Source organism: Spermophilus citellus (assembly GCF_964194105.1).
Source record: "Spermophilus citellus genome assembly, chromosome: X".
NCBI classification, from domain to species: domain Eukaryota; kingdom Metazoa; phylum Chordata; class Mammalia; order Rodentia; family Sciuridae; genus Spermophilus; species Spermophilus citellus.
Window position 1 is genome coordinate 121,192,430 of NC_138190.1, and position 27,801 is coordinate 121,220,230.

At 36.4% G+C, this 27,801-nt stretch overlaps 1 protein-coding gene across 1 annotated transcript in view; it reads right to left on the reverse strand.

Moving 5' to 3' along the window:
- Window positions 1–6,352: 6,352 nt before the first annotated feature.
- TENM1 (teneurin transmembrane protein 1) overlaps window positions 6,353–27,801 on the reverse strand; it is a gene marked incomplete at both ends in the record, with an annotated part of 577,764 nt that continues 556,315 nt past the window's right edge. The window contains 5 exon segments of the mRNA XM_081278185.1: window positions 6,353–7,111; window positions 8,540–8,682; window positions 9,261–10,481; window positions 11,487–11,874; window positions 17,430–17,726. Coding sequence (XP_081134311.1) covers window positions 6,353–7,111; window positions 8,540–8,682; window positions 9,261–10,481; window positions 11,487–11,874; window positions 17,430–17,726 — 2,808 coding nt within the window.

The window sequence follows — 27,801 nt, forward strand, 5'->3', positions numbered from 1 at the left end:
GAGATAGGGTTTCAATGAGTTGCTTAATGCTTCCTTGTTAATTGCTGAGGCTAGTTTTGAACTTGCTATCCTCTTGCCTTAACTTCCCAAGCCTCTGTGATTATGGACATGTCCCTTCATACTCAGTAGGGTTTTTTTTTGTTTGTTTGTTTCTTAAATGAAGATATTCTTAATGTATGAATATAAAACAAACGTGACAAACTGGATAGAGCATATTAACATACACACACATCCATCCATACACATATGTATCTTGACTACATGCCCCACTATGCACAAAAAAGAAATTGTTCTCATGACAGAAGGTGATTCCACACTCAGTATTGGACAGAGAACGAAAGCAGTAATACATAAGACCTGAATTTTTCTTTCACCTCAGTTACTGAAAACCTATGTGAACTTAGGCAAGAGTTTGTGACTGTTACTGCATTTGCTAAGTGGGAATAATTAAATCCTACTTACCTCATAGAATTATTGAGGTACTAGAATTATATAACTTCAAGGTAGTAACATTGCAAAATGTTTGATTACATTGATATTCAAAGATCTCTAAAAGTGAGGTGAATAGGGAAGAAAAAAAAGGAGAAAGCCCTCATTTCCTTTAATAATTCTGCCAATGTAGGAGTTCCTGCCTTTTTATTATTTATTGTTATATTTTTGGCACCAAAGATTGAACCCAGGGATGCTTAAACACTGCACCACATTTCTAGCCCTTCTTTTTTAAATTTTGAGACAGGGCTTCACTAAGTTGCAGAGACTGGCTTTGAACTTAAAATCCTCCTGACTCATCTTGCCAAGCTGTTGAGATTAAAGGCATGTGCCACTATGCCTGTCTTCTTCTTCTTCTTTTTTTAAATACTCAAGAGTTTGGTATGTTGTATATGTTGAAGAAAAACCCCAGGTGATGCTAATATCAACCCCCTTTTTGTTGATAGGTTGTGAATCTTTTCACTCTGTGTATATGTGTGTGTATACCATGCTAACATGAACCGGTACATATACATAGATATATACACTTATACATACATACACATATACATGTATATATACATAAGTATGTAGATATATGTTTATACATGTGTATTACATATATATATAAACAGGGCATTTTGAAGTGGTGTACATTTCAGCATGGGATAGTTGGGACTCTCTTTGCCCCTGTAGTGTCAAGTTGAAGTTTTTCTTTTGGCCAGTTTCCCCAGTGTCACTTGGAAATATCTTCTTGTGAAAAACAAGCGACAAATGGCAATTATAATTGTTTATGGCCTAGTGCCTTGGAAGAGCTGTTGTGGTTTTTAGTCTATTATGAGTGAAACCCCCTCTACGTCAAACATCTGTTTTTTTGCCAAATGCATTTGGGCATCCTGGTCTTCTAACTATCCTTCCCCAGCTTTTTCTGCTATTTTTAATTTTCTTTCTATCACTGAGAAAAGCATCAAAGGGATAGAGTAAAACCTTTGAAAAAGTTGTAGCCTAGAGGCATTTAAATTCACAGCAGCTACTCTTCTTTGTTTATTAAGTGGTCATTTGTGTCAGAGATCCTATTTGTATGAATAATAAAAATGAAGAGACACCTGGCTAGGATTAGTGCCTTTTTGATTTCTGCACCTACATTTTCGAGATGATGTGGTTTTTATTATTCCCCATCAGGGAGTTACTTTTCCTATCTCAGGTGACCAGACTGACGTGAGAATGCAGTTTGGCGCATGAATAAACTGGGACACGGTGTTCGTTTGCAATTTTATTTTTTAAAAATGAAATATTCAAAGTACTTTTCTTTCAAATATCGACACATAATGTTTAACTTTAAATATTTACAGCATGTTGTTGTGATGCTCTTGTAGAAAAATGCATGCTTCTGGCCTGAAAGCCAGAGCAAAATGCAAAAGACCATTTAACTGCAGCCAGAGAACATGAACCGTACAGTATCCAGTCACTTTTCAGCACAGGAGTGAGAGCAGGAATACAAAATTGGAACCTATTGTTTCCTAGCAACATGGCTCAGGCCATTATAACACAATTTTCAGTATGATTAGAACCTCTAACTGTTGTTATATAGAAACTGAAAATCTTGGCATACACTGTAAACATCTTTACTTTTCATGAGAAAGTAAGCAGCTAAAAAGAATATTTTTCTGACGTAAAGGCTATACTTCTCTTTTTCACCTTCTCTCTTAACTGATGCTTTTGCCAGAAGAATAGTAAAGATTTAGACATTGTCATGATTCATACAAGTAAAATATTTTTCAAGGACACAATCTGATATACTAACATGTATTTAAGAGGTTAAAGTCCACCACTAAATCTAAGGAAAGATTTTTAACTGCCAAACACACTTCCTTTGACAAATAATGTAAGGTGACAACTGCCAAGACAACATCCACAGCAAGTTTAACTAAGTATTTTCAGTTACTGTTTAGGAAGTAATTTCTTCTTACACATAGTTATATATTTGGTCCTCAATAGCTTTCACATGAAGGACACACTGAAATAATAGTCACTATTTTGTGTTGATTTTTTTTGTTCTTGTTTTCTGTTTTGTTTTTTTTTTGTTTGTTTTGCTTTGCTTTTTCGTGTTTTGCTTTTTTTTTTGTTTTGTTTTGTTTTTGTTTTCTTTTCAGAATAAATAACCATACAGAAGGCTGTGGAAGAGCAGTCTGGGATCTGAAGCACTAGTCAGGTCAGCTATGTGTATGTGACTTCCTCCAAGAAAGCAAGAATGTTGCATCCAATCTGTAGCCTATGTTTCCCCAAAAGCTAGAATATGTTTCAATCTCTCTGAAATTTTCTTTTAATATTTGACTACTGTACTTTTGCTTCCATTACCCCCGAACTCTATTAAATTGCCTTTAGCATGAACATATCTTTATAAATGCAACAACTTTGCCCTGACTCTCTCAGGTGATATTACAATGGGGCCTGGTATAGTTAAAAATATAGCTTGAAAAAAGAAAGGAAGAAAGAGAGAAAGAAGAAAAACATGATGGAATGTCAGAAATTGTGTCAACAGTGATTAATAAGAAGTCTTAATTTTATACCTCTCTATGGAGGTAGTACATGAATTCCAAATTATACATTGTCAAGTTTTCATACATTTGGGTATGTTGTATATATATTATATTATATGTGTGTACTCTATATATTATAGATCTTTTAGATAAATTGACAATACATGATGTGTTTATTTTATACAGTATTTTGTTGGGTTAAAAATAAAATGTACTTATTTCTATGGTATGTGTTTTGTTGAAAGTTAGTATGAACTGAGCTTTATTTCCCTTTCCTTTGGGAGTCATGCTTCTAATCAATAATGATTAGAATGATAACAAAAATAAACGTACTTAAAGATCTCTTAAACTGAACTTTTCAGCTTATTTGGATCTCTAGACTTTAGTGCAAGAGTCAAAAACAAAACAAAAAACACAAATAAATGGCCCTAACTTAGAAAAAGAAACAAGCATAGAGTATTCCCTGCCTCCAGCCCAGAATGTTCTTCACAGGAGAGTCCAACTACTGTGCTCTCACTTTAACTTATGTGAATCATATGTGGCCATGCAGTGTCAGCCACCTGTCTTCTGGGTGTGAGAAATTCATATATTTCTCTTAACAGTGCTTTAACTTTTATCAGGAAATGCAACTGAGTTATTCTTTCATTAATTTAAACTTCAGAAGTACAAGTCAATGAAGGCATTTTTTCTATTCAGTTGAATAGGAAGCAGTGTACTCAATATCTCCATGTTCTTATTGAGAAATGCCAAAATGTTTCTCTTAGATTTACTACTTATTAGTGCTAACCTTTTGGTTTTTTTCTTCTTTTCTCCCCAAAACTTTAGGAGTTGTAAAGAGAACAATAATAGTTCAAGGCAGTATTAAAACCACAGCAGTAAGTGATAAAAAGTGCATTTCCTGAATATAATACAAATACAACATTAAGAAACTAAAGGCACAAACTAACTAAATATGTATTACAAACTAGAAATGCACAGTTCAAGGTAATTACTATTAAGTAAAATCTTCAAATATTGTTTTTAATGAATATTTAAAGGAGTTTGAAAATGATACATCATCAGTGAATTGCAAAAACATATAATCATCACTTAAAATATAAGCAAAATAGACTCTAATATTGACATCTTGGATTAGTGATAAAATACATCATCACATTTAAGAATGCACTCTTTATATACAGTTCACAAATTATTTTTCCATTGATTTAAAATAACATCAGAGGTTCTAGGAACTTAAGGTTTATTTTTAGGTTGGTGTGGAGGTATTCAAATTTTCTACAAGTGTGTGAGTCATTTTAGAATTCTATCCTGAAAAAATATTGCACCAATAATACAAGCCTGATTCAGGAAAAACCCAATAATATGATTTTAGTCTGGATTAGCAATATCTTGAGTTGGTGTGCTTCCAATTGCAAAGAGATGAGTTCATCATGAATTTTCTGACTCTGTCTCAATACATGTGTAAGAATGTGGTAATCCTAACCTGAAGGCTTTGAAAATGAAATATTTGAATATACCCTCCCCTACTGTCTGCTGGGGTCTTTCTTCTCCTTTTTGATCTCCTTTGTGTAATAAGAGGCAGACTCTTTAAAAACCTTAACATGAGCTGAGATTCTGACTTTGCATATTTTCAAAGAAAAGCAAAGCAAGGCAATGACCCCAAACTGCATTTAGACAGTAGCTGGAAAGAATCCAAACAAACATTCCATCATAAATTCTTCTTCAGACATAACAAGTGTTCAGGCTTGGTGATAAAAGTGCAGAAGCTGGCTCAGGAAATTTTGTATAGGCCACACTGCGCTGTCATGTATTTTCATTTGTGGTAACTTACAATCACACAGCATTTTACAAACTGTCTTTTTGTCACTGGGCACAAATCTCCCAGCTCACCAAGAGGCTTCTTTTACTGCAGGGTTCATAGAGATTGAGAAACTGCAGCTGCTATTAACACTAATCCTGACCTTTCTCCAAATTTTAATGATCATGGAACAAATAACCCATCCTAGAAAATAGTTATTTTCTTAGGCAGAAGAGAAGATTAAATCAAAATAAATAGGTAAAGACAGAGAACTAAAATAACCATATAAGTTTTATTAGTGAAAAGTAGTCTGCCTCTCTATAATTAGTCAAAAATGTTTTAGGTTGGAAAAGGTTCACTTAATTCAATTTTCTGAATATGTCTGGGAGAGGTTCAATACAAAATTGTACATTTGAAAGATAAATCTAAGTGAGATGAAACAATATGGCATGAACTACTGTGATGTTTCTTTTGGTCCTCCCTTTGGTACTTCCCTTTGACTTTAGTACTAGGTCTATTTTTTAAGGTTTTGGCTCTTGTGAATCTCTGCACTAGTAGTTAATGTATTGTTAATGTATTTATGGGCATCCCAGGCACATATGCCTGTTAAGCCTCGTTATTTTTGTACCAGAATCATACTTTTTAGTAAATTACCTTTCATGTGCACAAAACCATTGGATTAGTGTATAAATACTGAGTCACTAATGTGAAACTATGACCAAAACACACCCTATATATAAATGAGATTCCTACCCAGGTTAATAAAAGCTATGTTCACATGATACCAATACAGCTGGACAATTTGGTAGAAAATGGAGTCAAAACAGGTTATGTGAGAGAAGTCACATTGGCCAGCTGCTTTGGTATCATGTTCACACAAGCAATAGTGGCTATTCAGTCTGCTTACCCCACCCACAGGGAGGCATGGTAGACAGATGCAGCCACCACACGCCAAAACACAGCACAACAACATGGCACTTACTTGAACAAGCAAGGAGGAATAATCAGGGAGGGAGGGAAATGGGTCCTGATTCTAGGAGATGGTGGCTGAGGACATTTTACACTTCTTTTTAAGTTCCTTATAACAGATCTGGGAAATGTGAAAGGGCAGGCAGTCTTTGAGATGCAAGATTCAGATACTATTGCACCACTTTTTCAAATAGCCTGCAAGTTCTGCCAACAGTTAAATATGAAACTTGGTGTCACAATCGAGATAGAGAACCTTGGGTTCTTTCTGTATAGTTGAACGTATGCATGGCTTAACAAATTTTAAGTGGTACTTTCTGAAAACATTTTTAGCTGTTTGAGTTCTGCTTGTGTTATTTTGAATACTGCCACACAAGAACTAAAAATCTCTGTCATTTCTTAAAGAGTTTAAACAAACAATATTAAAATACCATCTTCCGTCACATTGAAAGGCAGTTGGATATGTTTTTCCTCCATATTTACATATACAGAGTTCTGATCTAGAAAACCAATACAATAAACCATTTTATGTTTTAAAAACAGGCAGTCTTTGGTGACGCAAAGGCAGAGGTTTTGTTTGTTACCTCCTGCCTATTTCGCTCTGTCTCATAAAGTGAATATTGTTGGCACTGTCAGAAAGTTCTAAATACTGCTCAACAGACAAAACAAAGTACCCATCATAACCTTGTACCCTCCCAGTGCTCAAAAGCTGCTGCTTTTCCCCCTCTGTCCATGCCCGAATTCCCTCTTCCCCTTCCTGCAGCCTTCTCTGTTCCTTAGTCCAGGCCTGAGCCACAGCGCGCTGTCTGGCAATCTCCAACACGTGATTCTTTTCCTCTTCGACAGTTGTCCCATACCGGATGTTGAAGCACAGGGCCCCATGCTGGAGCTGAATATCTGCAAACCGTCTAGTCCTCCCATTCAACACTGAAGTCATCTGAGACACAGTGACATTGACACCATTCTCCAGAATCCTCCTCCCCCCAGTGTTACCAATGAGCACCAGGTCTTCCTCCAGAGACCCAAGCTTAATGAAGTAGTGAGTGTCCCTCCCCTCTATGGTAAAATGTAGGTTTTCCAGATAATGAGCATTATTTAGAATGGCAGCAAGTCGCCTGCTATCTTCATTGGCTACTCCTATAATATCAGCTGTTACTATGCCATCTTTGATGGCAAATTTTATACCTTTTCCAAAGACAGAAGGGACAGCAGCAAACCTGGGTTGCTTCCCTCCTTCAAGGCACCGTCCCTCATTGTACTGGGGAGTCATAGGAAGTTGATCCAAGGAAATGAAATTCCTGAGCTGTTTCTGGAGCTCACACTGAATGCCCAGGATGGTCTGAGAAAGAAAAAGACAGTGCAAATGCAGCCAGGGTTAGATGCCTGCCTTATGCTTGGTGATTGTCAAAAGGAAAGGCTGCAAGCTCACTTCCTTCTCTAATTTGTTGGTATGACAAACAAGCCAAGTCTGGAATCTCTTTGACAGAGTCAGGGAAAGGAAAAGATGGACTACCTAGCATTCTTATATCTTGGTCGAGTTTAAGAGTGTTAAGAAAATATGTTCAGAGCTAGAATGCACTTTTTAAGTGGGTCCAGCTTCCCCCAAATGCACATATTTTACTTTCACCAATTTAATTGATACTGACTAGACGTTATTACTGCATGTAGAATAATACATTAGGCACTGGGAGGTATAAAGAAATGCATAAGGCTTAGTTCCTGCTTTCAACAGCTTATGACCTTATAAACAACTATGGCAAAACAGCAAGACATTCACAGCTCTTTTTATGTGTACTTTCAAAAAACCTTTTCATTTGGGCACTTTAAAAAATGCCAAGAAATAAAGAGAAAAGACTAATGAACCTGCCAGTATCAATTAGGAAGCTTCAGCAGTTTTCAACATTTTGCTAAAATTTGTTAAGAAGGATTTTTGAACAGTTTGGGATTTAGTTCAGTGGCATAGTGCTTGCCTAGCATGCACAAGGCCCTGGGTTCAATCCTCAGCACTGGGAGGAAAAAAGAAGGGCTTTTAATTACAAAAAGCATTCACATACTTTATTGTGTTTACAAAAAGGGATAAGCCTTTAGTACCACCTTAAGCTTTCTTTTCCTTTATAATTTTTTGACTTAAATTTCAAGTCTTTCTACCTAAATTTCAGTTTTAATTTGTTAAAGATTTTTTTTTTTTTTTTTGCATACACAGGCATTCCTAGTTTCTTCTTGGTTTTATTTGTACCTCATATTCCCAAAGATATACCCTGCTGAATCTTGAATTTTTTTAGTATTTCTATTTTTTTCAGACTTTATCCCTGTAATATTTATTATTTTTGTTTATTGTGTTTATATACTTTTTATTTATCAGAATAATATTATTCTGTTATTCTTATGCTCTTAAGGCACTATCCTTTAAATTATTTCACAGTCAAGTCTGATGTTTTCATGTCTCTTAGTGAACACTTTTCTCTGTACAAAATTCATAATTCCCCTGGCATCCCATTTCAGAATTTTAAAAGTTTAATTCCTTCCTCTTGTTTATCTATTGCAGCAGACATCAAGTGACCTTTTAGTTTTTCATATTTCAAAAGCTCCAATTCCCTGGTCTTTTCCTCATGGAAGCCTCCTCCTAAATCATACAAATTTTAGTGATTATTCAAAAAGACTAAAAAATAAATAAGCAAATATATGTAAATATATTTCCTGGTGTTAGGTGTGCTTCTCTCTCTTTTTTTTTTCCCAGCTAAGCAGAGATGGTAACACTTTTACTAACCTTTCCAGGATCCCACTCTTGAGTTTTTGTCTGAAGCTGTAGAAGCTCATAGGTTAATTCCAGATTTTCTAATTCTGGTTTGGGAAATCCAGGTAGTACATTGTGTAACTGGAAACCAAATAGCTCCAACCAACTTCCAATATCTGTAAGATACAACATTTGAAAGAAAACAACATTCAAAAAGCTCCTACTTTAAAACCTTTGTTGAAAACTCGAGGCATGCCCTTCCTGTCTTCAATGTATTTAGAAAATGGGAAGATAGGGATAAAACTTCCCCTTGGTATGACTCACTTTAAAACAGATAATTTCTCTACAAGGAAACCTTTTGACTTGTGCAGAATCCCAGAGATAGGCTATGTTTACTGCATTGAAACTCTCAATGTGGTAGTGACCTAAGACCATATAGACTGTGATATTAGGTATATTTCATGCAACATAATCCTGAATTTTTCTCTTAAGAAATTTTTTGCATAAACTTTTAAGAGGGAAACATAGAAACAGAAACAATTTAAAGGGAAAAAATATACTGGGAAGCAAAAGCATCAGTCTGAAGTTATCTTGCACATTTTGTTCACTCTAGGAAACTAAGGAAGAGAGTGAATGCACAATACTTGTGGGCTAATTGGCAGGAAGAGGAAACATTACAAAGGCATTGAGATTCCATGATAAACAGCACTGAGTTTTCTCGAGTTTAGCTTAAAGTTTTACACCATTTAAATACCTGTGGTATACTTTGCAACATCTTGAATTTTGCCAACTGGGTAGTTATTTTCAAAGGAGTAGAGGTTGAATGGCTTAGGAAGGAGGTTCAACTGTTTCCATATGTGATGATTAGGCGTGGTCCATCTACCAGCGACGACATCATAATCCCTTTGCCCCAGGTGCACTAATTTAGTAAGGAAATCATAGAGTCCTCCATGAAAACCTATGATGACCTGAAAGTCAGGGTAAGTGTCATGATAGATATCACCGTAAGGCGTGTACAATATCTCTTTTATGACCTGACCTCGACTGCTGAACACAGCTAGTGGGGTACCTGTATTATCACAGGCTACATAATATTCTTCGCCACTGCTTAACTCCATGGCAATAAGGTGACCTTGGAGATCATAATACAGAGATGTAATTTCCGAGCTGGTGTGGTTATACAGATGAGTAACTCTTATGGGGTTGGCAAGGTCTGCGTAAAAGAATTGGAGGTGCTGCCCTAGGCTGGACTTACTGGCAACACGTCGCCCAAGCCCATCATAGTAATACTGCACAGTCCAGCCAGAAACCTTATTGTAGGCTTTCTGCAGCAGACCATTAGAATTATATTCAAATATGTCATTTCCCCTCTGCCTGAGAAAGCCATCCTCATCCATTTTATATTGAATTTCTCCTAATCTGGTGATGCGGTCTCGGAGGTCATATCGGAGAGGAGTGAGACGAGCACTATTCCCATGGCTCAGAAGGTTGATGTTTCCATTCAGATCATAACTATAACGCCACTGGGTTTTGTCATTTACAGAAACAGTTTGAAGTTGTCCATCAGCATCGTATTCATAGAAGTACCTAGTTATATTGGCATCTACTCCCACTCTTATATCACATATTACCATGCGGCCCATATTATCATATTGAATAGTCATCCAGTAGGCAATAGCCTTTAGAATTTCATATTGGACCTCAATGACTTGTCCATTGGCACTAAAGATCTTGGTGTGCTTCATCACTGTAGTAGTTATGACCTGATTTAAGTCATAATTAATTACACTGAATTTTCCAAACTGCTCTGTTCTACCAGAGACATCAACATATCGGTACAGATCTATGGGCAAAGGGGTTTCATTGATCACAGCTTGCATGCTGGTGACACGGAAGTTGTTGTAGCTGTAGTCAAATCGTGCATTCACAAGACCTTCTTCACTGAATCTGAAAATCTGGCGCCCAATAAGAGGCCCTGTAGGAATAAAAATAATGAGAAAAAAAGCTGGTGATAAATGTAGAACAATCAGGAAGGTCTAGTATTACTCAGTACTGACAACTGTATATTCAAAATGAAATAGTATAGACTGACCTCTGATGTCTGAGGCCTGAGCATATCATATCATATTCTTATGTGGTGATATCCATATATGAGAAAATACTGTATAGCATAGTTATAGAATAATTTAATTATAAAAGCTACAGAAGTAACAACATCCAGGAGACTCAGTGGTGAAACTGGTGTCATGACTATGCATTCCTGCTATAATCTCTGTGGTGAATGCTTACATTTCATTTAACTTTTGCTACAAAATCAGAGGGTGAGGTTTTCCCAATGTCCACATCAAAGTAAGTGGATTTGGGCATGTTATAAACCCAAAGGATGAAATACATTAGAAAGTTGTGACTTCTGTCATCAACTGAAGCTTACAGAGGTTACACAGGGCTTGAGCTAGTTTCACTGAGATTCATATCTTGCAGCTGCACCTTTGGGAAGATTTGGTGGTGAGAAGGAATAGGTATACGGTTAGACTAAACACTTAGATCTCAACTTTCTTGAGAACTGAGAGAAAGAAAGAGAAATGTACTACATGTTTGTAAGGAATCTGCTTTAAGGCAAACTATAACATGTTTTTTTTTAAAGAGAGAGACAGAGAGAGAGAGAGAGAGAGAGAGAGAGAGAGAGAGAGAGAGAGAGAGAGTTTTAATATTTATTTTTTAGTTTTCGGTGGACACAACATCTTTGTTTGTATGTGGTGCTGAGGATTGAACCTGGGCCGCATGCCAGGTGAGCATGCTACCGCTTGAGCCACATCCCCAGCCCCAATAACATGTTTTAATTTTCAATGAAAGATAATTTGAAAAGTAAAGCAAGTTTTTTGAATTGAATGTGCATAGGTTAACACTTCTATTTCCAAATGTGGTCAGCTAAAATTGTATAAAATACTGACATACACATCACTGCCCTTTCATAACAAACCTGTTTGCCTATATCTGATTGTGCAGATGAATCCATCGTGCATCAGGTGGATTGTCTTGATCACTCCAGAAGACTCTTCATATGTTAATGTAACCTGAGTCGTATCATAGAGAATCTCAGATAGCCTTGCTTGCTTGGTGTACTTGTATAAAACTCTGCGCCCTGTCCCCAGATGCAGAGTCTGTAGTAATCTGCCATCTCGACTATAGTCTTGGATGAAAGAAGTGCTGCTGTCTGGTGGGGTGTAGATGTTCCGGTAGTACCCCACTGAAAGCATGGTTTGTAAGCTGTGGCGCACCATACTAGGCATGGTGACTGACAGCAGACAATCTGATTGGTCATACTCAAAGATGTAACGCCGCTGGCTATGTAAGAGAAGCATGACAGACTGAAACGAGACAAAAGCAAAATAGCATAATATGTATCATTAAAGTTGAGGAGATTAAAGAAAATACACATTCATCCATTCAACACAAATTTATTAAGCATCTGCTATGTGCCAGCCACTGTAGATGGTAGACCCTAGCAGATGCAGTAGTGCACAATAATGGTTCCCACCCTCAGGTAACTTACAGTTTAATGGAGGCTAAAGACAAGTAACCAAGCAAAATAGAGTGTGAAACATGTTATGACAAGTAAAGTATTGAGTACTTATGGGAGGTAGAGGAGCAACAGTTAGCCCAGACTTAAGGGGCCAGAGAAAGCTTCCTGGAAAAAAGAACATTTAAATGAGGACTTAAAGGATGACTAGAGGTTGGCCAGGTAAAGGCAGAGAGGGGTTTGGGAAGTAAGGAGAGATTACTCCAGTTAAAGGATACAATATTGTGAAGGTCTGAATATAGAAGAGAACACAGAGAGTAATTTTGTGTGGTCAAAGCATGGGTGTGCTGGGGGTCGAGGTGGTGAATGGCAAGAGGTGAATACAGATGGGTCTACATCACACTGGGCTTTTTAAGCCATGCAAAGAGGTTTGGACTTAAGCATATCAGCAACCAGAAACCATTGAGAAGTTTCAAGCAAGCTGAAGGATGAGTGCTTGCAGAGCTGGAAGAAATAGCCAAGTTGATATTTTAGAAAGGTCATTGTTGCTTCAACGTGGAGATGAATTGGAGGGAGGTAAATAGAGGTTAGGGGATGTCAAATATTAACTTATAGTCACCAAAAAGTATTGATTTCATGTAGTAGATGTTTTCCTGAAAAGTTGCACATTGAATATTACTTTTGTTTTATAATTCATGTTTCAACTAGTCATGATTTAGTATTTGTATTAAAAGTAAAGAATTCTCTGGTTATGCAATCCCTCTTCCCCAAACTGATTTGTATTTCAGGAACAAGCATTTGTTGAGGTATAGTGCCTTGCATGTAATAGGTGTTTCATAAATATTGGTTGATCTCATTTTAATTTAAAATATAGACATGAAAAAGCACTGTTTTAGGGAGGACTTTAATTCACTAGCATTGAAATCTCATCTTTTAATAAATATTTCTGATATAGCTCCTTAAGGGAGCTTTACCCTCCCCTCTTGAGAACCACCTTATCAAGCAAAAGGATTTAGTCGAGATTTATTTTCTGAACTTTGTGTTATGAAAATAAATAGTTTTCATTTTCTAGATACAAACTACATAAATATTTATAAAAGTGAAGTATATAAACATAATGTACATTTGCATCTTCTAAATATGAAATTATATTCTAATACTCAATATGCTTTTTGAAACTACATATCCTTCCTATCCTTTGAGAATTATTGATTTTGAGTTGCATGTCAGTACCATGAAGTAAAAGTCAGTGGTGATTTGCTTGTTCATTCAGTCTTTCTTTCCCACCAGCACTATGCCTGGGGATCCAGGGGTAAGGGCAGAAATCTTGTCAGCTTGTTATCTGTTGACAACCTGTAGCTCTCCACAGCCTGTATTTCCACCATTGTGACCTCTGAAAAACCTCCTGAACAAAAGGTAGGAGACCTGGAAATCCTGTATGGGCCTTGAGGACAGGAAGGCAGAACTGCTTCCCTTGATCAAGGTGGAACTTAGTAAAACTAGCAGGGATTTTTTTTTTTCCCTATGAATGGAGCAGCATGTGGCAGGAGATGGGGGCAGAGGGGCCTTATATAGGAATTGGTGGAAAATGCCTTTAGATTATTTTTATGCTGAAAGTCATAATTTCAAGCTCCTCTGCACTCTCTTCTGTCAATTTGCCATGGACAAATGACATCTGTCACCTGTGATGCTGGCCAGGGACAACCACCATATGGCCTCTTCATATTATCTAGTACCAGCCTGCTTGGGCCATGCCTTTTCCAGTAGCTGTACCAACCTTGCCAAAAATTTATAGCACATCATTATTGTATTCTCTCCTCTGTTCTCACTCTCCAGCATGCAGTAAAACACTGCCTGAACCCTGTTCCTAGGTGGTGCTGATGTTGAACTGTCTCAAAAGCTCTCTAGTCTTTTTTAAAGCTTCCTGCCAATGGCAAGAATGTGGATGACGTGATTAGCAATCTCGTGAATGTAACTGTCGTGTTTCCAGAATACCATTTAGTTCTCATTTGGCTGCTTTTTCACTTTGGACATTATTATCAGTTTGTTCAAAAACAATGCTTATGAATCTATCCAATGTCCACAGTGCTGTTGCAGGATAAAAGGTCATTTTTTATTAGTTCAAATAATAGAGTGGGAGGCTTTTATTCCTTTAATTGATGGTTATATCCTAAAAAGAGATCCTTGTAAAGAAAAAAAAATAAAGAACAATCAGGGTCGTATACTTATTTGAACAAAAATAGAAATGAGAGCAGAAATTTGAAAAGTTAAAGCACTTGAATGACCACCAGATGGCAGTGTGGGGCCATCTGGAAGCTCAGGCCAAAGACTGCGTTTTGTCCCTATAGGCAGGCAGCCTTTGAAAACGTCAGTTCCAAAGAGGCAATTTTGTATAAATGTGTAAGACTAAAGCATCTTATTAAATGATTATAAAATTTATTTAAATACATTTAAAAAATGAAGCTCATAAGAATGATTTTGGGAAACTGAAAGATTTACATTTACAGTAATACAAAATTTTAGCTCCACAAGTCTTCCAAAATATAATTAACTCAGAGAAGTGTCATAAATCAAGACAGAGAATTAATGACTACATAGAGAAAATTTAAGAAACAATAATTGATTTTTTAATAGAGGAGAGATCATTTAAGCAACTGCAGCCATTACCCAAATAATTATTTTTCTCCTAATAGCTACGAACCATTGTGCACAAAAACAATATGTATAACTTTGACTTACTCTGGAAGAAGTCAAACTAGTTTTACAAAATTTTCTGTATGTTAAGGTTAACAATCTGCTGCTTCTTTTTAAATATATAATGGCAAAAGTATGGAAAGCAAATTTGCAGAGGTGATACCAGAAATATTTTGGGGTGAAAAAGAGAATTACATTTTAAAGTTTTGGGATTCTTATTTTAAAGCATACCACAAAGATAAGCCTCTTTGTCCCTTCTCTAACCCTGTCTTGATGAAAGGATGTGTCAGCAAAGGCCATGTTAAACAAAGAACCAGAACGAATACAAGGAGTCTCAAAGCCTCATCAAATCACTGAAAAAATTACATGTAAATCGAATTTTAGTAAATTCAATGTCCTTTCCTTTTCTCCTTGAATCACACTTTAAAAGATGCTTTAATTTCTTTCCTTCTTTCTTTTCTACCTCTCTCCCTTTCTCCCCCACTCCCAAGTGACAGTGAATGCTTACTAACATTTAAATTCTCTAGTTTGGTACTTTATGTTATTTCATTTAATCACCATATCAATCCAGTGAATTAGTTATTATCACTAGTAATAGCAGTATTGATAAAACTAGTTTTATGATAAATTACTTTTGGAAAGTAAGGAAATATTCCATAATTATGTGTTTTATAGATTGTAAGTTTTGCATAATAGGATTACTTAAATAAGGGGCTGCCCTTTTAATTAGAGAACAAGTTAAGCAGGAAATAAAGAAAGGGACAAAAGTCAAATAAAAGGCCAAATGATTTGGCTTATCTCACTGGTCAGTAAATTAGTTTTTGGAAGTCACTAGGGTTTTTCTTGATACATTATTCTAGGTCAATAAGGTCTTATTTCTATCCACTGGAAACACTGACAATTTCACAAAGCTTTTTGTTTGGTGTTTTTAAAACATAATTATTGCTCACTAAGTTTCTATAGCAAAGATAACTCATGCAAAGTTTGCTTCAAAAGATTCTTTGCTCAAGCAAATTTGATGAAGTAATCAGCTAATTCAGAAAAGAGAAATAATATCTCCTCATTGGTGTTTGAGAAGACTGCATGCAGAGTAGAAGCTTAAATTTTCAATAGGCTCTTTTGTCATTGTACAGACAGCCTAAAGGGAAAGTCTTAGGAGAGCTGAGATGTGACTGTCTGTAGGCAATTAGCTCTGTTGGTCACATTTTGGTGCTATTGAGGTTTGGGTTAAGAGTTCAAACCTGCATATGCTCCTAAGGAGTGTTGGCTTTTTCACTAGTCACATGGAGAACCTGTGTAAGGATCATTCCTGGAAGACTAGGTCATGCCAATATTATGTTAATGGTCAGAGGCATCTTTTTTTTTTTTTTAAATGAAGGTCATCAATACATGTCTTAAGAAGTACTTTGCCTATGTGTACATACCACCAAATATTTGGGTTCAATTAATGTTTTAACAACTTTGACACTTTGTAAAACTAAGTCTAGGTGATTTACCAGTAATTCTTGTTATAGAAATTCAAAAAAATGAAAGTCTTGCTTTATAAGATTCAGATTTTCCCAGTGCAGATGATGGATTATAAATTTCATCAGAAGAAAAGGACACAGGGTTGATAGAGCAAAAGACTCCCTTCTTTTATTCTGGCTCCCAAGTGAACTCTGCTTAGATTATCTCCTGGGCATTTCCAGCTTGATAAATTCCTCAGTAACACACTCTGGGAAGTAGTAAGGAGTTTTATGATACAGAGCAACTGACATTATTGCTATTATTATTACTTTGATGGGTGTATCAGAAAAGCCTAGCATCATTGTGCACAAACAGTGACATTTTGCTATGTGAGATGTGAGCTTATATCTATGAACTTCTATAAGTTCCATGCACTGATTTCCCTTGAATCCTCAAGGGAAGATATTTTAAAATTTTCCCAGCAAATAATTCATGACTAACTAATTCAGTTGAGTGGGTAAATCTGAGAAAGAAGAAGCACTGGCCTAGGAGATGGGAAGTGAAAAACAGCAGAGAGAAGTCCATTGTTCTCATTGTCCTCTGGTACTGATCTGACCAGAAACCATTTTGCTGTTATAGGGAACTGATGATTGCAAATGGCTCCTAAAGTAGGATTAAAATCCTTTTCTCTTTTTCCAGAAACAAGTCACAAGCTCCCATTATGGATGCTACTGGGGACTTAGTCTACACAAAAGACTATTACCAATGAGGCCTCCCTGCCACCATTCCCTCAGGCTGATTATTTTTGAAAATTAATCCTCAAATGTATAGAACTAAAGTTTCACTGACTTTGCTAACAAAATTAGAATTCCTTATCTGCTGGGTAAGAGGCCCTTTACCAGAGCTGAGATACATTAACACACAGTTTTATAATTTTCTAGCCATTTTCCCTCAGTATGAGCTTTCATAATAATAATAAAGATACCTTTTCAAGAGCATGAACAAATATGCTCAAATGAGGAAAAAGCTAAGCCATTATCCCGACTTCAGTTTGAAACAGTACTTGGTAGAGGATGGGACTAGGGAAAGATTTCAGCTGAAAAATAGCTTATCCTCATAGGCTCACCATTTTTTGTTGTTATTTCTACAGAACAGCTAAAACAGATTTTTCTCTGTAGACCCTCACCAAGGTGGGTAATTAGGGCTGCTATCAATATTCTCATTCAGAAGTCTTGAAACTAGTTTTATCCCCTACATACTCACCTTTTCTAAATAGGTATAGCTCCAAATTTTCCCATCAGCCCAAGTTCTTGAAATTATTTTTCCACTCTGGTCATATTCCATTTTTTCATTCCATGTCCCTCTTTGAATAAATGTAACCAGTCCTGAAGGTGAATATGTGATGTTAACTTCATTATATCTGCTTACAGGAGACCAAAGAATAGGTCGCCCAGTCTGGTCATAAAGAATTCGAAGGGTGAATTTTCGATGGTCATCATAGATTTTTCCAGTACGGGTAATATGATCAAAATCTATGGAGAGCAGGTTTCTGTTATGAGCCTACAAAAAAAAGAGATATGAAGTAACATTTTAAGCACTGCTTTGATTCTTAATTTACTGTTTTCACAATCCTGAAGCTTTTTCTGATTCTCCAACGATCAGTCTCTCTTCACCTCTGAAACTTTATGGCTTCACATTCCCCAGATGTCAGTTATCTTTATCTCCTCACAGTGTGTACACTCTTGGAGGGCCAACATTATGTCTGAACTCCTGGGACAGTTCTTGGTGTACTCTCCACATTTGATATTTGGTTGTTGTTTTTTCTGTAGCTCAAGCTTCAAGTGGACTACCACAATTTTTAATAATTATGTGACATTATTTTATGTGAGTCAGGTGCCTACTCAGGAGTAGGGGTTCCTGATTTGCTTCTCCCCTTTTTCCATTCAAGAGGCTAGAACATAAAGTAGTAAATTATTTATGCAATTAGAAATCAGAAAAAAAGGAATACAGTGAGTCCCAATTTATACAGAGATTATCTTCTCTGACTTCCTTGTACACCTGGGAATAGTGAACTTCACTTCTATCACAGGGGAACTCAGATTCTCTAAAGATGGAACCCCACCCAACAATATTTCCATTGAAGCTGTTAAGTAAACCTGGTAGGTACCCTGACATTTGCAAGGGTGGTACAATTGACTGGTTAAATTTGAATTCCAAGTTAAGAAACTTAGTATAACCACTTTGGAAAGCAGCATGGAGATCCCTCAAAATACTAGAAATGGAACCACTATATGATTCAGCTATCCTACTCCTTGGTATGTACTCAAAAGAACTAAAATCAGCATAGTATAGTGATAAAGAGCACATCAATGTTTATAGCAGCACAATCTACAAAAGCCAAGTTATGGAACCAGGCTACATGCCCATTAATAGACAAAGAAAGGTGGTATATATACACAATGGAGTTATACTCAGCCATGAAGAATTAAATTATGTCTTTTCCTAGTAAATGGATGGAACTGGAGTACATCTTGCTAAGTAAAATAAGCCAGACTCAGAAAGCAAAGTGTCAAGTGTTTTTTTTTTTCTCATACACAGAAGCTAGAGAAAATAAAAATAAAAATAGGATCTCATGAAAATAGAAGGGAGATCAGTAGAGTAGAAGCAGGGAACCAAGGGGAGGAAAGATGGGAGGGAAAGGGGACAAACTGGGGAATGAGATTGGCCAAATTATGTTTTGTGCATCCACGAATATATTACAATGCATTCCAATTTTATATATAACTAAAATGCATCAATTATAATAATAAATACATAGAAGGAAGATCAATGGAGTCGGGGAAAATATCATGGGGAAGGAAGAGGGAAGGGAAGGGGATGATATTGAGGATCGAAATGAGAAACACTATGTTATATGCAAAATGAACCCCAATCATATATATAATTATAATGCACTAACAAATAAATAAAAACAATTCATTATTTGCTTTGGTTCTGATCTTAGTCTTCTACTGCATGCTAGTATTCTGTCTGGTTATCTCAAAACCTGGCAGTTGATTGAGAGTGAGGCTGATTCAAGGAACCTCAAGTTAGAGTCTAAGAAAGACAGCACTCAGTGGCACCTAACTATGATGAAATTCAGCTAGATCTACATGAGATGACCAAGTAACTAAATGACTTGGTTAAAAAAACATTAAAACTCAGCAAAAAGACTTTTAATGAAGTCTCAAAGCAACCTGACAAATGATCTATTTTTTTTTCCATTTTTCAGCTAGTCATGTTAGTGTTTGGTAATTCTACCAGTACCTTCTGTTATAGCTAGCTGATTGTAGCACAACCACTTAGAAAATACAACACTCAAACAGTTATTTTGTCTTTCAGAAAGATGTTTCTGTTCTCTTTGTGCTTTTATTGGTGCATTATAATTATACACAACAGTGAGATTCATTGTTATGTGTTCGTATATTCAAATAACATAGTTTGTTCCATTTAATTCCCTAGTACTTCCCCTATCCCTCTCCTCCTCCTTCCCTTGGTCCCCTTTTTCTACTTTAATGGTTTTCCTCCTTTTTTTAAATATTGGTGTTTTATAATTATACAGAAAAGTTCTTGGGCATAAAGAAGAATGAAATTATGTCATTATCTGGTAAGTGGATAGAACTGGAGAATATCATGCTATGTGAAAAAAGTTGCTCTTCTTGATTTTAGTCATTAAGAGAGTTCAGTACCTGCTGGTCAGTGTGCTGAAGAAGGCTCTATGGAAAGGCATCTCTGAAGGAGGGGTAGGTAGGAGGCTAAAGGAGGGCTTCTAAAATCAATTCAATTCAATTCATTTTATTTTAGTTTCATTAATTTTTACTTTTAGTGCTTTTTTGTTTTATCATAACTTTTTATTTTGCAACAATATGACTTATAAAAAGTTGTGAAATAGTAGAGTCACCATGTACCCTTCACACAGTTTGAAGGAACACCTTTTGATTTGAGTGGAGGAAGGTCAAGCATATTCGGCAGAAACAAAGCCAAGAATTAAAAAAAAAAAGGAGAGACTTTGAGAAGTGTAAGTAGTGGTTAATGGAGTCAGGAGATAGTTGATGAGCTGCCAGTTATATGAATGTACCCATCATTTCTTCTCTCAGGGTTTTAGTTTTCCTATATGTGAAATGGGAATGATATTACCACTTTATGTCACAGAATTGTGTCAAGATATAAGTGAATCACACAGGTTCTTGGTAAACTGTGAAATATCATTAGTAATTGTTATTTTTAAAATATGTAATGATTACTTTTCTCATTTTATTACAGCTTGTGAATAGGCCCATGTGTCACATATCCATGATTTAAGCTCAGTTTATTAGATTTATATCTGTGGGAACTGTCAGCACAATCCTAAATAGAATGTTAAATTTCTGGTTAATGAGGTAGGAGTTGGGGGGGAACCTGTACTAGGGTTTCACTATATTAATTATAGTCAGACTAAACTGATCCACTAGCTAGTCAACTAAACTTAATGTTAATTTTTAACATTTGTGGTCAAGAATTCCTTTACATATCTGAAAGGTATACACTATGTCCTTGGAAAAATGCACATAAGCACATTCATGAATATTTTTGATATCATCTTACACCAACTCCACAAACCATGTCTATTTCAACTAAAGTAGGGACTCTGATGTCTCTCACAGAGCAAAATTTTACAGTAGAGATGCCTGCTTCACAGTCCCTTGCCACAAAAGCATCAGTTTCTGCAACATTAGCTGTCAGAATGTTCTAATTAATCAATCATTAATTGGATCATCCAGAAACATTCTTATTACCACTAATACGGTATCATCACCAAACACTGCAAATGAATCATCAAATGCATTGAAAAGAAAATCTGAAGATGATGATGATGAAGATAATGATGATGGCTATGATAATTTGTAATCTAGCCTCAATGCAATCCCACCTTCCAATGAGAATTATTGTTAATACTGGGCTGCATTTCATTCCATTTATCTTACTTTTTTTTGTATAATCTTTGTCCAGACATTTAAAATACATGACTAGGGCTATACTGAAAGTTTTGTGCCTTATTTTTTCAGCCAATATTTTAACTTTAGCATTTTTCATGTTATCAAGTAATCTAAAAATATGACTTTTAATGGCTGCATAATATTTTATAATATAATAAACATTTATATATTCATGTTACCACAATTGGAAATTAGAGTTCCTGTTTTCCATTTTTTCATATCTTATGTGCTGTTGAACATTTTTTGTATATAAATATTTCCTTAATATACAATCCTAGGGGCTAAATTACTGGGTCAAATGAGAGGAAATCCTAGGTCAAATTAGAAGAGCATATTAAATGATTCCTGATACAACTTGAAAGGTTATTCAGCCCCAAGGCTCTACAAATTCATACTCCCATTGACTACTAGTAGGATAGCCCATCTCTTTTCTTTATTAGCATTCAGTATTATTGTTTATGAATGTTTCTCAACATGAGGGGAAAAGGGTACATCACTATGACTTAAATTTGCATTAATTTTGGGCTGGGGCTGTGGCTCAGTGGCAGAGCAGTTGCCTAGCATATGTGGGGCACTGGGTTCGATCCTCAGCACTACATAAGAATAAACAAATAAAATAAAGGCATTCTGTCCATCTACAACTTCAAAAAAATTTTTAAAATTTGCATTAATTTTATTACTAGTGAGATTGAGTCCCTTTATTGGCCATATACATGTCTTCCATGAATTGTCTGCTCATGACATTTGCCCATTACTCCATAGGGTTGTGGCACTTGTCTCTTTTGGTTTCAATTTATTCAGCAGCAGGCTGGGGCTAATGATATTTGCCCCAGTTTTTTTTTTCTAGTTTTGAACTTCTGCAAAATAAGCACCTATCAAATGTTAAATGCCATGAATTCCATCTAAAGATTAGGGATAAGATACTCAAATTATTTGAGGAAAGTGCTGTTAGTCTCAGGGGTAGATTTAATTCAGTAAATAGAGCCACAGATCAGGAATCATGACTATTTAAACCATCTGGAGCAAATGCATGCAGTGTCATAAATACATAGACTGCATAAATATATAGTAACCTGCTGTGATCACCTAAAAGGTGATAGAGAAGCGCATATTTCCTGTCTTTTGATACGCAACACTTGGAAGCCTTTAGGAAACCAGGTGTTCTTTCTTCAACTACCTTTCCTGTGGTTTTATAGCCACATATCTCCAACTGTAATGCCGTTCATTTACAATAGCTGTAAAATATCCATGTACTCCTGGAGACGGTTGTAACTGTTACAATTTATGTTATAATGATAGTTAAAGAGCCAAAGTAACAAGTGATTTCCAGTTCAACTAAATTTGTGGTTTTATTTGTCTGATAGATTAAGTTTACTACTCAAGAACACAATTCTTAATAAAGTCATTACTGCTACACAATCAGGGATCACTGTTGAAAATCCACTAGAAAGAAAGCAGAGGAAGACAGTGTGATGTTCTTTTTCTGCTTGTCAGGACTTCTGCAACCATGATCCTCTGTTTCTAGATAATGCACCCTGATATTCGGATGCTGCTGAAACACTAGTTTCAAAGTCAGGTTTGGAAGTTAATGTAAAATTCAACAAGAGTTGAAAGGGGATGAAGGGCTCAAAGATGCCATAGGCTCCCAGCCACCCCCTGCCAATTCTCCTGTGGAAATCTTGTGTGAGAAGCCTGGGAAGGTGAATGCTTTTCTCGGTGAGCCCTCCCAACCTCCCTCTGGAGTGCTTATGTGCTACTAGCCTCCACGGCAGAAATCAGAACTGGGCTGACTGCTGCTGACTGCTGGCATTGTGGGCAAGGCTGGGAAAGCTTCATATTCATATATGTGCTCACTTTTCTGAAAGACAATAGCCCTTGACCTAAGCATAGGTGAACAAGCCTTATTTTCACTCTTTCTCCAAACATTCTACATCAATCCTTCCCCGTAAAAAGCTGGGGGTGGGTAGAGAGGTGGGGGTGGGGAGGAGAAGGGGAAGGATTAAAATTTGGCAACAGCCCAAGTTACAAGGCTCTCTTCATGTTGAGCATGATCTCTGAGTTTGGCAACTGATGAGCTGTTATGTTGTGGTAAGAAAGCTGGACTGTACTCTTTTTTTTAAAAACAGGGGAATGTGTTTCTATGCTGCAGTTTATCCTTTGGTTTCCCTTAAATATTTTTTAATCTAAGGAGAAGAAGGGTTTGATTTTTGTATTTGCATCAAAGAGGAAAGAGGAAAGAATGTGTTCTGGAAAACTCTGAATAGCACTGACAGCAGAAGCAAAAGTGCCTGTGAAGGGTGGGTAGAGGAAAGCTCCAAAGCATGTATTCTTTGCTTCCTATTCCTTCTCTTTTTAGGATTTTGTGTTCTAATTGCTCCAGAGAAAGCTCCTCAACTCTTCTAGTTTGAGACTCATTTGGTTAGTTGAATTGAATATACTACTTGTAATATTTTATTAGGTGGTTTTAGATCATATATTTGGTTGATATATAGGCAATTGCTGTTTTGGCCTTCACAAAGGGAAATTCACCATGCTTCAATCCAACACACACACACACACACACACACACACACACACACACACACACACACAGAGAGAGAGAGAGAGAGAGAGAGAGAGAGAGAGAGAGAGAGAGAGAATTCTGAACTATAAGCATGGCAACTGATTTTCTTTCCTTTATAAGAATGAAAAGGCTGATTTTCAAGGACACTGTCTAACATTTATTCACAACACAACTGAGTTACCTGTCTAAATTTTTGCTGAAGAAGTCAGAAAGTGAATAAGTGAGATGGACCAAATAGCCACATCAGAATTTGGAAGATACATTGCATTTCATTTCAATGAAGTTATACAAATGGATAGAAAAGTCACAGCTGATTTTAAAGTAGCAGGCTTTATTCCCACTAGTTTTAAGGTGATTAGTACTGGATTTAAAAATTAATTAGAACATTAATTCCACAGATTTTATTTTTTATTGATATCTTTTGTTTGACAATCAAAATCTTAGTTAGGCCTGCTTTTATTTCACAGAGGTGCCTACAAATGCACAGAGCATATATTCAGTGTTAGTTAATCAGCCTCTAATATTTTACTTGGAATTTCCCTTTTCTTTCTTTTTTTTCCTATTTTACTGACAAAATACTTCCCCACTTTGCCAGCCCACAAAATCTTAGAGCTAAAAGGGATCTTAGTTGACTCAGATTTATTGGTCCAGACTGCCTGGGTTTCACTCTTGTAATCACTACAAGTAAACTGTGTGACCTCTCTGTGCTTCAGTTTTTTCATCTGTTAAATGGGAATGGTTATTTAAAGACCCATTTAATAAATTGCTGAGTAGTAAATGAGTTACCACTGGCAATACAAAGAAGGAATATCTGAAGGAATGTTAGTTGCTGTTATAAGAGACTGTATAATCCATACCTCTCATTTTATAGATGGGAAAATGACAAAATTATGGGCATGCCAGTTCTTTCTCAAATACATGCGCATTCTTCTCACCTGAATTTGATAAGATCATTGAACTAGGACACTTTTTTGCACTATATCAATTTTCTCTTATTTAAATAGTTTACCATTGATTAATTCACCTGTGTAACCATAAACACATTTAAAAATTATATCAAATATTAATGCTTACATTTAGGTGAAGGTGTATGTGAAATAATTATTTCTAGTTACATTAGAAGGGTTCACCCAAGATTAAAATAATAGTAGTTTTTATGATTTGAAGTCCCCCCAAAATCCCCTGACCCAAAACCAAAATATTGCTTAGTAGTTTTGATGCCTGAAATCTTTTGTCTCCAGATGACCCATTAAGGCTAGAAGTACTGTTATGTGGGACTGAAAATTACAGATGCATTTTTTAAATGTATTAATCTATCCCTAAGAAGATCCTTATATAAATTATCACAAAACAAGTGCCTTCACTAAACTTGAAGAGAGAGAAATTATAATAGTAGGAAGTGAGAACTCCAGCTTAGAGAACCCTGTAGCTGAGCGTCCTGTCAGCAAAGGTGATCTCTGAGAACCAAGGAAGAAGCTAGAACCCTCTTAGCAACCTCCCATTTCCCCATCATTTTTCAGTATGGGACCCTGTGTTTCAACTGGGCTTACTTTCCCTTTCAGAGCTCAGCTTATATATGAACATTCACATGTGCATTTAAAAAGTAACCTGTGTTGGGCTGGGGTTGTGGCTCAGTGATAGAATACTTGCCTTGCACTATGTGAGGCAGTGGGTTCGATTGTCAGCTCCACATAAAAATAAATAAAATAAAAGGTCCATCAGCAACTTAAAAAAAATGTGTCTGTGTGTGTGTGTGTGTGTGTGTGTGTGTATCCCTTGTGTCATTTTCACTTATCTTTTAGTGGAGGAAAAATCAGTTGTGAATTTTAGTCTTTGCTTCATTTTGCCTGTAAGTACAATAATCATGGTCCTTGATTTCATGACTTTCGTTTTAAGTGCTAAGCTTTTTCCATTTTTGAAAACTAAAGTAGGCTGAAGTTCTGGGGTTTTGCTGTAACGTTACAACTCAGACTGCAAAATCTTATAAAGAACACTGGGATTCAATGCTGGGATAAGTCTCATATGACAACATTATTATCCACAGACACAGCAAGGTGCAATCTGGTTGTAGTTCCTAAACCAGTTTGCCTTTGGTGAATGTCCAATTCTTTTACAATTGCCTCTATTGTTATCTGCACTCTAATTTTTCTATTGTCTAGGGAAATGTATTTATGGGGACAGATTGATGCAGCAGATAAGAAGATACATGGGTTGGATGCAAAAATACTTTGCAAGGAAGATGATTCAAACACAACTCAGGTTGGGGGAAATGGATTTTTTAAATAAATGAAATTTCAGGATGTTAATGTGATTTATTTCCCTTAATGGTGCTGGTGAAGGATGGCCCAGAGGTAACAAATCCCTTGCCTGCTCAGGCTGTGCAGGATATCACATTTCCCAATAGTTTGCTTCCCTTACGTGGAAGGGGATCCTGACTTTATGTGAAGAAAAAAATCACTGATCATTGGAGAAAAACAACCCATATTGCTTTATCTACAAGGATGGGGTCTATCACTTTATGATTTTTTTCTTTCCAGCTAGAAGGTCTAGTGTAAGTATGATTGGTAGCTTTTTGTAACATATGATGCCCATCATCTTACCAAATGGGCCTTTAAATGAACCTGTTACTTTGTGCCTGAACAATTAGTGCTTTATGACCTGCTGCCTAAACACATTTATAGATTACAATCACACCTTTGTGTGGGTTTTCAGAGGAGCTACATTTCCCATAGTACAGCAGGGCTTTATATGTTGTGTGACTATCTACCTGAAATTGTGTCCCAAAGGCTTTGGTGAGCCTCATCTGTCCATGCTCTGGAGTGGAATCTTCAGCAGGAGAAATGTATGATTCAGTTGAAGTATCCAGGTACTTGAGGGCATCAGAGAAGCTTATTCTTTACAGTTATACTTAAAAATGGGGTCACTGCATATTTGGTTCATGAAAAAAGAAAGTTATCATCAGCTTGTCCCTTATAAGGGAAGGACCATCTCCTCTGAAATAATGTGATCAGTGGGAAAAGAGAATTTGCTTTGTCAAAATGGATCCATGCCTATCTTTTGGGAGCATATTCATTCCATTAAACTGGATATATGCCTAATATGGGGAAACTGAAGTGGCAGCATAAAAAAAATCCCATAAAGGGGAAGGGCAGGTAAGAACTAAGTTAAACAGCCTGCTTCCTCCTTTAGTCTCCTTCATGCTTTCTCTGCCTGGAGGCCAGCCAGATGCCCTATACCACACACAATTGCCAGCACATTAGAGTTGATTATTTGTCTCTTTGTCAGTATTTAAATGAGGAGTCAGGCCCTGCCAATGTGGCTGTACTGAATGGGGCAATGATTTATAGATTAATTATTGGAAGGAACAAGGCAGCCAAGCATGATGCAGTGGAAAGATGCTGCACTAGGTGAAGACCTGCATTTTGGCTCTGGCTGTGACCCTTTAATAGCTGTTTGACTTTGGGCAAATCACTTAACCTCTCTGGGCCTCAGTCTCCTCATCTATAAATTGGGAATAAAAATTGATGTATGTAGGGATCAAATGAAATTATGGCTGTGACAGCATTTTGTTAATTCTAGTGCACTAAATATGTGCAAAGTATAGTTATTGTTATTAGATGTCTAGGGAGATGCACAGTAACATCACCTAGTCAATAAGGAGCTCCAATTCTTCAATTCAAGGACCTTAAGGAGTACTCTAAAGGTCATACAGAGTAGGAGGCCTTGAATTTGTTGCTTTTATAACCCAGTTCACAAATCTTTTCAACTCTACAATAAGATGTGAAATGGGTCAAATTACAATTAGTATGAAACTAAACACTTCACTCCTCGACACCAAGAGCTCTGGAATGTTTTATGGCCATTGGCTTCTCAACATTGTATGTATGATATGTCAAAATATACTATACTGTCATGTATATCTAAATAAGAACAAATAAAAAATAAAATCCTTGCAGGGAAAAAAGAACAATTTGGGATATAGGCTATACATTAGTTTACAGTTTTTCTTCATTGTGCATATGGAGGGGAGAACACAGGGTGAGTTATCCTAGAAAAT